Here is a 12,236-nt window from a genome sequence, read left to right as displayed (position 1 = left end):
GAAAAAAACAAGAACAGACACCAGATCTTAGCAATTTTAGTGACAGCAGCACAAGACTTTTATTTTCACCACCAGTCATCCCCCTGTTCTCATAACTGGGCTGACATACAGGCAGAGCTGCAATGCTCTGAGCTCCAGAGTTCCAGTGCTGTGGGGATGCTGCTCATCAGTCACAGTATCCATCCTTCTCTGCATGTCCATGTGTCTTGCAGCATGGGGATCCAGGAATCCCTGCCCACAGCTCTAACCTACAGGTAGTGAGTCCTTCCTCAGAGCTGATGTGATGGAATCCTGGGAATACCCTGCTGTGCTGTGCATCCAGCATGTGCAGCTCTGCCTCAGGAGCTGAAAACTGGAGCTGAAGAAGCAAATGTCTCACCCCCTGAGGGTCTGTGGGCTTTCTAAGCCACTACTCTGCTTTGTTCTGTTGCAGGACAACCCTAAGTAAAGGCAGCACTCAGAAGAGGACCGTGATGAAGGATCGGTGTGGAAAACACGTTCACATAGAAGAGCTGGAAGACACCCCAGGAGCACTCCCCAGGGATGGCCTCCAGCATGACCTGCAGCAGCTTCTTCGGCACTTGTGCCAAGAGGACTGGAAAGGGGAGGCCAAGTGAGAAGCTGCTGCCCCTCCACAGCTCCACGTCCCCTCCGTCCCGTCCGCAGCCGTCACTTCCCCGCGGCGCTGCCGTCGTGTCCGACACCATCGCTCCAGGCACTGCCACTTCTGCTCCTGCAGCTGCAGTGAATTCAGTTCCTCCCCACCCCACCATTCATGTTGTGTTTTTATTCTTTTTTACCCTGTCAGCTAATTTGTGACCAAAGATAGCATCCTTCAGGCAGGATGGTTTATCCCCCGCCGCGCCTCCTCCTTGTCGGCACCGCCGCTTCTCTCTGTCCCTTCGCTCCGGCGCTCCTCGAGCCGACTTCATCCACAGGCCTCTTCCAGTGACTTTGTACAAGGGAGTGCACTTGTAAACTGTAAATAGCCAGAGTATTTGGACTTAGGAGACTGCAGGAAACACACTGCCCGTGGCTACCGCTGTGCAGCGACGCTGCGGGACGGCGACCGATGGCGTGACGTGACCCCGTGACTGCAAACACACTGACCGAGGAGGGCGCGCCGCGGAGCTACCGAGCCCCGACACTGACGGGTTGGGGGTCTCTTGTAGTTTAAAGGCTCTAAGAGTCAGGCCATGAACCTGGAAACTCAGCTGTTCACATGAACAACAGCTGCCTGTGGCCACGAATACTGTTAAGCCACTGAAAGATTTCCAGAACAAAAATCCAAGAAATAATCCCCAGTTAGGTACCAGTTGCTCCAAGCTATAGCTACGGCACAGCCCCATAGGGCATGGCAGCCTCTTAGATCCGGACCTGGGGCAGGGCATATTAAACAATTCCAACTCCGGTAGTTTCCCGTTTCCGGCACCGCTTTGCCAACCTCACCGACCCTCCGGTGGTACTTCCTGCTGGCCACTGCACTGTAGATAACTATGGGAAAAGGACTTACCCACTATACAGGGAGAATAACTAACTCACCGTGTTTTATCGAGATTGCCTCTTAGCTGATCCGTGCATGTGGCATTCCAAGGTCAGAACCAAACCCTCCTAGACCCATGTCAGCTTCTTGGCCCTCTTAGCACTGAGCGAGCAGTTTTTACCTTCCGATGGAGTGTTTTTTAAAGACCAAGCGCTCACGACCCTCGGCAGCCACTTTCTGTTCATATTTTGTTATGTAACTATATATAATATATATATTTCTAAACCAACCCTCTGGAAACCACGATAGCATGTCTGCACTTTTCTTTTCCGGAAAGGGAACATAGGGATCGAAGTTTTGGGTGTTCTATACCTTAATATTTAATGGAGGGAGCTCTGTAGGGTTTTAGCATCACACACATACACACAAACACACTAACTTAATGTTTTTAAACAGCTGTTAGTTCATTTTTTTAATAGTAGACTCGACACCAGAGTAAAAGCAACCCTCTCACCAAGGAGCAATCCTTTGTCTGAGCTTATCTGGCCTTCTGCAGTTCTAGGGTTCTTTGTTTTTTTAGCGACTCACTCAGTGCTCAGAACAAGGGCACTTCCTCATTAAGGTAATGATGCCAAAAGCATGGAGACATCTCTGCAGTTCTGGCTTCCTGCGGGCAGAACCACCTGAGGTGCCGTGCTGACACTTTTTGGGCAGGCAAGAAAAATCAGAAGCTACAAGAGAAAAGTGTTTTGGCAGCCAAAGCGAAGGAGCCCCGCGATGGCCCAGCTGGCAGCGCCTCGGGGCTGCCCCGCCCCTGGCGGCGCCGGAGGCTCCTCCGGGACGGGGCTCTCAAGAAATGCATTTCTGTTGTGTTCTTTGCGGTGCAGATGATGTTCTGTGTAACAGCATAATGGTTATTCACCTCTTATTTTGATTTTTTGCTGTGTTATCGGAGAACTTGAATACTGTGAGAAGAAGTGAATTTTAAGTTGACGAATCAGCATCTTGTTCCCATGGTGATAACACTAATTGAATATATCTATGAGGGCATGTATTAGTTAAAAATTAAAAAGATACAACACTAACAATACATAGCTGCAATGTGTACAATGGCTGATTTAACTAAATAAAAATGTACAAGTGTTAAATGTAGAAATGGTGGCTCACTTGCTTTTACTGCTGGTACAGCAGGCTGAGGGAATTACAACTCCTCTGTGCCCAGCTCCCTTCAACATACATTTAGTTCTGCCATTCAGCAGATGACAGATGTCAGTCTGTTCTAAGTCATATACAATTTTTATTAAGAGTTACTGTGATTAATTTCTCAAGGGGAATCCAGCCTTGTTTTCTAGTTATTTTACTGGGCACGAACTGACAGAGTTTCCTTCCAATGTGCCCCAGGCTGTCAAACAACCAAACAACAAATTCAACTCAAACCCCCAACCAGCAGCCAAACAACCCCCCTTAAAAACTCCCCCCCACACCACACTGCCATCCCGCTGGCCTGAGGACAAGTGGGCAATGACAGACAGGAATCACAGGGAATAACTCCATGCAAGTGCCAGGGGAGCCTCAGTGCAGTGCTGTGTTGTCATGGACTGTGGGAGGCCAGCAGGGAACTGGGACACCTTACAGGTAGGCTACTGCTGTTTGTGACAGGCTTTTAAACCCCAGCCTGATCAGTCTGAGCCACAAATGGGATAGACACTGTAATGCTCACACAGTTTCTCCCTCAGTCTTTGTAACCTCTGTAAACCAATTGAGAAAGGCTATTCATTATTCAATATCCCTGAGCAATGTAGCGCTCGGTCAGGACGATCAAGCTGTTCCTTGTCTGTTTGTTAATGTTACAGGAAATACCACACTTCCTTCCTATTGTGGCAAAGGCACAGCTACTAAAGGGTTAACCCAAAAATGTAATAAAGATGGCAGCTCTACCCTGGAGAAAAATCCCTAAACAGGGGTCAGGGTGGTACTGGATCTGGGAAAATGAAGCCTGGAAAGCTTTACCCCTCAATAAAGATCGGGGTCTGTGCCTTGGGAACTGCGATACCAAACAGAACAATCCTCGACCGAATTGATGAACAGGAGGAATGGGAAAGAATCTATCCCAGAAGGGTAGAAAGAACCTTATAGATCGTCCCACACTTTCCCACAGCATAGTCAGGGCTGCGATTCCATCTCTAGGAGTGAGTTAGAAAAGGCCCCGCCCTGGCCCCGCCCCACGCCGGGTCCGGCCCCGCCCGAAGGTGCCGCCCGCGGGAGCCGCCCCAGGTGAGCGGGGCGGGGCCGCCCAGGTGAGCGGGGCCCCGGGGCGGCTGCGCGGGGCGGGGCCGAGGATGATTTAAGTCCCGGGAAGGGCCGCCGCCGCCATTTGCTCGCTCAGTGCGCGCTCGAGGCGGCAGTTCGAGCTCTTCAGGCTCCCCTTCTCTCTCCCCTCTACTTCTCTTTCCTTCTTCCCTGCTACCCCCTCTCCTTTCCCCCCAGCCCTTCCCCTCCCTGACGCCCCTACGCACCCCAACCCCCCATTCTGCCTCTGCTTCCCCCTCGCTCCTTCCCCACTCCCCAACCCAACCTCCCTTCTATTCCCCTCTGCCTTTCCTTCCTCCTGCCCCTTCTCCCTTGGCCCCCCCTACACCTGCCCAGCTCCCCTGCACACCCTGACCCCTCCGTACCCCTCTGTCCCCTACACCTCTGTCTGCCCTATAGCCTTCTCCCCCATACCCTTCTCTCCCCTATACATCGCTCTCCCCTATAGCTTTCTCTCCCCCATAGTCTTCTCTCTCCTATATCCCTGCCCTCTCCCATAGCTTTCTCTGCCCTATACTCTTTTGTCCCCCATAGTCCTCTCTTCTGTACTCTTGTTTTACACCCTTCTCTCCCCTATACCCTTCTCTTCCCTATACATCGCTCTCTCCCACAGCCTTCTGTCCCCTGTAGCTTTGTCTTCCCTCTGGCCTTCTCTACCCTATGCACCTCTCTCTCCCACAGCCTTCCCTCTGCCATACCCTTCTCTGCCCTATACCACTCTCTGTCCCACAGCCTTCTCTCTCCTATAACGTTCTCCCTCCTATACCATTCTCTGCCCTATACATCGTTCTCCCCTGCACCCTCCTCTCCCCATCCCCTGTGTCCCCTGTCCCCGTCTCTGTGTCCCCTGTCCCCGTCTCTGTCCCCGCAGCCGCGGGTTGGGGGCGCCGGTTTAATAAAGCCCCGAGGGCCGGACCCGGCGTCCCCCCAGAGCCCCCCACGGGGTCGATCCCGCTCGACGGGTCCCCCCTTGCAGTTCACAAGCACCGCCCGACACCGCCGGGGCTCCGGCCCGTCCCGACATCACCCCGGGGGCTCCGCGGGAGGGAGCGGTGGGCAGGTGGGCTGGGGCAGGTCCTTGGATCTCACTGTCCCACAGGCCCCAACAGATTCCAGGTGGGAACTGAGCAATTCCCAGCCTGCCCTGGATCGCAGCCATGCAGTGCAGCCTGTCTGAATCCTGGATTGATCCTAAGAAGGGAATATTCTATTCCCCACACACAGGTTTGCTGTGGTGCCTCCAGCGGTGCCGGTCAGCGCTGCGGGCACAGCGGAGGCACCGGGAACACCCCCGGGGCGGCTCGGGGGGGGATCCCAACCAAAGGGCTGGAAGATGCCAGCGCTGAGCAGTGCCCAGCAGGGGATGGGCCGGGTGTTCCTTGCCGTGTCCTGCAGCTCCGGGTGAGGGAGCTCTGCCTGCTGCTGCCAGGGAGAACCTGCTGCCCGAGGGCGATGCCGCCCGGGGGCTCCCCAAGGACAGTGTCCCCCGTGGGGCTCCCCCAGGCCGTGCCTCCCACCGTGGGCTCCCCCAGGATTGCTGCATTCCCATTCCAAGGAGCTGCCTGGCTCTTCAGGGTAGGTGTGTGTTTGGAAAGAATAAACCCCTCAGCAGTCAGGGCTGGGACAGCCTCCAGTGCACAGGATGGTACCCCAGGAATGCCACCTGGGCCTGGAAGTCACATCCTGCACAGGGACTCAGTGTCAGGGGGTTTGTTCTCGGGCACAGGGGGCTTTGCAGGAGGAAGATGTGGGTGCCCAAGGGGGGCCTGGCACTGGCTGTTCAGCAGCACCACAGGGGCAGCTGGAGGGAGGGGGAGAACTGACCCTGTGCTCCTGAGCACTACTGAGATAATGGCCATAAACATTCAATACTCATTTTAGGTTTAAAAACCCCCCACACCAGCTGACCCCAATATGCATCATGCCAAATAGCCCCAATATCTGCAGGCTTCAAAAAAAAGATAAAAAGGTTGTTTTCCTTTACTTCTATACAATTACATATAAGTGAGATTAAGAAGGCCTGAGGACATTTTCTTCCTTAAATCTCTAGGTCACTGTTATGACGAGATTTCAAAGCACAAAGAGGTGAAAGGGATAAATGAAACCCAATCCCCCTGTTTGCATATTCAGCTTTCCATTCCAGAAATCCCTGTATTGATCCCCGTGCTCTCCTGTTTCTGTTCTCTTCTGTCTCACTCTGATCTCATTCCAACACCCTCAGTCTAACCTGCTCTGCCCTTTGTGCTGGAGACTTCTGTCCTCTCTCCTGACACCAGCATGGGACACATTTTTACCAACTAGACAATGACAAACCAAACTGCATTTAGTTCTTTCTGCAATAAAGAGCATGATTTGGGGAGCTGAGGCTGTGAAATGAGGTGACACAACTCATGAGTGGCTTTCAGGGTGCTGAACATGAAATCAGAGGCAAGTTGAGCCTCCAAACTTGTGAGTTTGCAGAATTTATGGTCAGGAAATGGCTGTGCTCTCTAAGAAAATTTATCTTGCCAGTCCTTCTCTTTCTGTGAGCCAGAACTGTAGTTAGTGAGGGACAAAAACCCAGAGCACCTGTTTGGGTGCTCTCAGTGCTGCTCATTCTGTGTAGTGACTGCTCTGGCTAAGGGGAAGTCACATTTCAGCAGGGGAATGAGTAACAAAAACCTCTTTGCCCAGGTAAAGATCAATTGGTTATTAAAATTAGTTAAATTTCTAGAGCTTCCTCCATGCCCAAGTCTGACAACCATTGCATGAGACACCCTGAGTAACCCCAGCATGGCCACACTGAGCAATCAGATTGTCCCCACCTTTGGGCAGTTACTGCCACCCCAACCCCTGCAGTGATGGGGAATAAGGAACAGGAGAACAGGAACAGTTTCACCAGGCACTGCAATAGCCTGAGCTCCCAAGAACAGACAGCTGGGGTTTAAGGAGGGGTTTCAGTGGGACAGAACAGGCTGTGAGTCACAGAGTGCTGTGGCCCCTCCACAGGGAGGGCTGTGACACTTCCCAGCTCCAGCAGCTCATCCAACCCAGGATGCTGCTCCTGGGAGCTCAGACAGGGCTCTGATTGGGCTCCAAACATTCCAGGATGAGGACACATAAGCTCAGGGATAAACAAAGGTCTCTCAGAAGACAAAATATCTGTTTCATTGCTACAGGGCAAACGGAATAATCTTTCTAACTTCCTGGATTATATTTTACATTTTCCTTTCCTTGCTTGGGTTTCTGCCCTTTGACTTTTGCCAGTCTTGGCACATGTAACTTCCACCATTTTGCCCCTCTGCCTTTTCCAGGCTGCCTCTGGTGCAGCTCACCTGACAGCAGTTGGTGTTATCCTGCTCTTTACCTTCAGACAGTGTCCCTTTCCACTGCCCCTCATTCCCAATCCTGCAGGAAGGTGAATCCCCCTGTGACCAAGCAGGGGTTTCCTGCCCTGCCCTGGAGCAGCACCCCCTGTGCCTGCAGTGCCAGTGCCAGCTGCTGTTCTCTAACCCTTGGTGTTCCCAGAGCTCCCAGATCACTTGCAGGGCAGCTTTGGGGGCTGGAAGCCTGTCCTGGTGATCTCTGCTCATGCACAGGGTCAGCACAAACTCAGTCCTGAATTCTGAGCCCAGTGAGTGGGAACAGGAGCCACCAAGTGCCCCCAGTTTGTGCTCACTGAGATACCCCAAACACTCAGTTGGATAAAGTGAACACACAAATGTATCCTCTGCTACACAACAACAACTTCAGTTACATTCCAGAATAATGCAAATAAAATGCTCCTGAGTCTCAGTTTGGAGGTTGTGACCAAGATACATTTTCAGTAATTTGAAACAATTATTTCATCTCATTGCTTGAGTGGGAATCCAGTAAGGGGGAAAGCACACCCAGGTCATTGGAACCCCTTTCCTGCTCAAGCTGAGGCTCACTGAGGTGCCCTGAGAGAAAGCACAGACAGTGCTTTGCTGCCCCTGCCCTGCTGGGATTGCACTTGGCATTCACCAGGCAAGATGTCTTTAGGAAAACTGATCTAACTATTTTTGTGCTTCCCAGTTCCCACTGAAATGATTCTGATCAGAAATAAGAGTGTTGAGCATCCCTGAGCAGCAAAGGAAACACTCAGCAAACCTGATAACCCTGTAGAAATTGTTGTTGCTGAGCCCTGGGGTGAAAGGTAAAATGGTAACAGCAGGAATAGCAACACTGATATTGTTCAGTAATATTAGAAATGCCTCTTCCAGTGTCTCCAGTGAATCCCCAAGTTACACCCTCAACACTCACTTGGTTTCTACAGACAATTCCTTAAACATCCCAAGGCATCCTCAGCAGCTCCATCCCCTGCCTGCTGGGCTCTGTTCCCCCTCATGATTTCCCAAGTGACAGACAGGAATTTGCAATTGGCCTTCCCTGAGCTCCACTCACAATCTCTCTCATTTCTCTGCCAGGAAGGAGAAAGATTAAAGCAAAACCCAAAGTGTGTTCTGAGCTGTGCAAGGCCAGAAAGGGGCCTGAAGAGACACAGTTTGGACTAACTGTGGTTGTGTGAACCCAAAGGCAATTGGGATTTTCTCTGAAAACCCTTTAGGGTGAGATCCCCAAAGCTGTTTCCATAGTCTGAGTCAGGTCTCCTCCTGCTGCTGCCCAAGGTTTGGCTCTGGCCCTTCCCTGAGCCAAGTGAAACACAGACTGGGAGGGACTGCAGGGACCAGAACTTGGAGGGGGAATTCATTCCCCTCCAGCTCCATTGAACTGCCTTAGACAAGGGCAGCAATTCCCTTCAGACTGTCAGTCCTGCCCAATTAGCCCCAATTAGAGGGTGACTTGGCCCACCCCCACTGGCCCTTCTAATGCTCAGAGGCACCTGCAGGAGCTGTTGGGCCACCCCAGGCTCACTCCTTTGAAATTAGGATTTAATTATGCTTTAAAATGAAGCATCTTTGCTTAGGAGCAGGTCTGTACATTAACTATTTTTTGGCAATTAGATGTTTCTAATAGGCACAGGTAAACATAAATGTTATTACAAAGCCTGGCCATGAGTTTAAACAGTTTCTGTTGTTTGAAATGTGCTTTAAAATCACTCATAGCCCTGCTGAGATTTGTGTGGGCCCCAGATCAGCAAACACCAGGTGACACCTGTCCAGCAAAACCCACAGGGAAGGGGAGTCTGAGGCCACCTCTGGGCCACAGGAACACTTGGGAACAAAGTCTGTGTTTGAATCCTTTAAACTGAGCTTGGGAAGGGAATGTGTTTGTGTTCTTACAGGTTTTCCTCAGAGCAGCATTCAAGGAGCAAACAAACAGGTGGTTAAAATTGCCTATTTAGAGGTAAGAAGAATCATAATTTCTCTTTTTCTTTGCTTCTAAAAAGCAATTTAGGAGTTTTCCCAACTGTTCTTATTTCCTCTCTCTCTGCACTCTTTAGCAATTAGTTGATCAATAAATAATAAATCGGTTTTTAGAAGTAACAGATAACTTGTTTGAGCTTTAATTTTGTTGGGGAAAATATTTTGCACCCGAGTTCTTCCTGCACTATTTCATCAGAGAGTGAGACATGTCAGTGTGTGTGAGTGTGTGAACATTGAGAATGTGCCCTCTGGGGCACCCTCAGAGAAAAGACACAAACCCTGCATTGATTCAAGTCACTCATTTGCAGAGAGAGATGAATAAAGGTTTTTAGGAACACCCCCTGGACTGAAACCACCCTCAGATAAAGGTCTGCCACAATCCCCCTTGGCTGCACATTCAGCATCAGAGAAAAGATGCAGGAGCAGAGACCCTGAATTAATTATTACCTGTTCATTAGAGTTCCCTGTCCATAAAAGGGGGTTGTTTCAATACAGGTTTTTAGGTTCAGCCCATGGGCTGCAGAGCCAGTTATGAGAAGGTTGTTTTATGCTAAGAGAAGTTTTCAGGTTGGATTGTTGTGCTCCTGGGGATGTTCCTCAGTGAGAGTTCTGGGCCCTTTGGTTCTCCTGTTCCTTCTCCCACTCAACCCTGTTCTCAGCCTTTGTATCCATATTAATTTGTGTGCCAACCCCACCAGCTAAACCTGCAGTGCCACTGTGGGCATGCAAATAACACACTAAGCTGGTTCAGGGTTTGTAAAAATACTTTAAAATCCCTTTTTCTGTTATTCAGCTCCCCAAACAAGTACTACAAAAATACAATGTGCTTTCCTTTGGGCCCCTTTGCCAGTGAGGCCCTTTAGAACTGCCCTGTCTGAGGGCCCCTGTGCAGATTCAGCTCTGCAGCCCAGGGCACTGATGGAGCAGTCCTGAGGGGCTGGAATTGGCCCCTGCCTTGGCCCCCAGGATTGCTCAGGTCTGACACCCATCAGTTTTACAGCCTGGTGTGGGGACAGCTCAGGCTGAGCCTTCCACAGCCTCAGAAATGCTCCTGGGGAACATCCCAAGAGCATCCCATGCAGGGGGTGAGAAAGGGGAGATGAAAGGGGAGGGCATTTTCCTCAGGCACTGCTCTTCTCCTTTGTCAGCTGTCCCTGGCAAGAAGCAGTTTGACCTTTAAGGCAGGGATGTGTAAGATGATGCCCAAATGAAGCAGAACATCAAATCCAGGAGGGGTGATCAGCATTGCCCAGCCTGGAGTGAGAGTTCCCTCCCTGTGCCTGCCCAGAGGAGCCCCTTGGACACAGCAGGGCCAGCCCCACCAACTCCCTGCCCCCCTGCAACATGTTGGGGGGAATTTTACCAGGCTGCAAGGGAGGGGTGAACAAGAAACACTGGCTGGGGCAGCCCAAGCTCTCTGCAGGGGCACGGGGGGGGGGACCTGCAGCTGTGCCCCTTTGCCCTGGCAGAGTGTGGGGCTGAGCACTGGGAGTGTGCAAAGGGAGTGCCAGGGGCTGCCATGGCACAGCTGTGCCCCTTGGTCAGTGAGTGTGAAAGGGAGTGCCAGGAGCTGCCATGGCACAGCTGTGCCCAGGGGGACTCTGTGCCCACCCTGCAGGCTGTGCTGTGCCCAGGGGGACTCTGTGCCCACCCTGCAGGCTGTGCTGTGCCCAGGGGGACTCTGTGCCCACCCTGCAGGCTGTGCTGTGCCCAGGGGGACTCTGTGCCCACCCTGCAGGCACTGATGCTGTCTCTGCTCTGGGCAGACTCTGCTGTGCCCAGGGGGACTCTGTGCCCTCCCTGCAGCCACTGGTGCTGTCTCTGCTCTGGGCAGACTCTGCTGTGCCCAGGGGGACTCTCACAGATGCACAGACACTGCACTAACCACATCCCCAAGGGGCCCACAGTGCATTACTCAGTCAAAGCAGCAGCAGGAGGCAACACATCACCCAAGTTATGACACCCAGAGAGGAGCCTCAGGGCTCTCAGCAGCACTGAGAGTGCCCAGCTGGGCTCTGCTCCTGCTTTCCTGGTTCCTCCTTTGTGCCAGCACAGTGTGGGGCCCACCAATCACACAAGATTTGCAAAGAAGAAACAAAAAGAAACAACAAGTGCTTTACTCTGTTGCCAAGGGCAGCTTGACACCACCAGTGACCCTGCTGGAAAACCTCAATCCCTGCCAATACATCCCCCAGTGATGCTGAAGGCAAATCAGAGAGAACAGAAGCAGCTTTGAACTCTGAACTCCTCACAGTGGTCATTACATGAAATGGATAAATGGAGCTGGATTCAGTGATGACCCTGACCAGGTTCCAAAGGGGGCATTTGCTGCACCAACAGTGAGCAAAAGGGATCAGAAATGAGGCCAACCTGTCAGGAAAATGCTGCTCATCTTCCCTGACATTTCAGGTAGTTTTGTGCTCTAGAGATCATTACCATTTTTCATTTCCCACCCTGTTGCTGAGGCCTCCAAACTGCACAGGAGCTTTCCATGGTGCCACCTGCCCTCTGTCCCTGCTCAGGGCCCCTCTGGACCCACTGAGGGGCTGGGAAGGAGGGAGGAGGCCCAGGAGCCTTCAAATGGTGCACAGAGAGGGCAAAGGGGCTTTGTCAGAGCACTTTGTCAGGTGCTTGTGGCACTATTGCTGCAGTGAGGCCAGGCCTGAAAGGGCAGAGAGCTCTCCAGAAATCACATCATAATAATAAATAAATAAACAAACCTCTCAGAGGTGCACAGAGAGATGGACCTTAAACAAATGTCGTGGTTTAACCCCAGCCAGCAACCAAACCTCCCACAGCCACTCACTCATTGCCCCCAGGGGGATGGGGGAAAGAATCAGAGGGGAAAAGTGAGTGCACTGCTCAGCAGGAACAAACCCACCCTGATTTACCAACAGTGTCCAGCACAAATCCAAAGCACAGCCCTGTGCCAGCTACTGTGAGGGAAAGGAACCAGCCCAAAGCAGCACACAGACCAAAAGCATCACATCTTCACCCTGAGCCACACATTTGGTGTGTCCAGACCAAGGATTTGATGGTGACTTACAGAAAAACATCACCCAAGAAATCTGTGGCTTCACAAATCCCCTTCCCCACCTCCCTCTGCAGGGCACTGT

At 51.9% G+C, this 12,236-nt stretch overlaps 1 protein-coding gene and 1 long non-coding RNA gene across 39 annotated transcripts in view; one reads left to right on the top strand and one right to left on the bottom strand.

The window, feature by feature from the left end:
• Positions 1-2,633, top strand: part of ANK2 (ankyrin 2) — a 271,916-nt gene extending 269,283 nt beyond the window's left edge. For 36 of the 37 annotated variants that reach the window (XM_071555392.1, XM_071555397.1, XM_071555396.1 and 33 more), the window contains one exon: positions 434-537. In XM_071555392.1, coding sequence (XP_071411493.1) covers positions 434-448 — 15 coding nt within the window. In that variant the 3' untranslated portion in view covers positions 449-537. Of the gene's footprint in view, positions 1-433 lie in introns of all 37 variants that reach the window. The other variant, XM_071555418.1, reaches the window with a different exon arrangement.
• The window catches only part of LOC139672027 (uncharacterized), a 31,985-nt gene that overhangs the window by 6,249 nt on the left and 13,500 nt on the right, over positions 1-12,236 (bottom strand). The window lies entirely within an intron of this gene.

This window comes from Pithys albifrons, chromosome 5, assembly GCF_047495875.1.
Source record: "Pithys albifrons albifrons isolate INPA30051 chromosome 5, PitAlb_v1, whole genome shotgun sequence".
Classification (NCBI taxonomy): Eukaryota; Metazoa; Chordata; class Aves; order Passeriformes; family Thamnophilidae; genus Pithys; species Pithys albifrons.
Note: the sequence above shows the minus strand (reverse complement) of the source record. Positions and strands in the feature narration are given on the sequence as shown.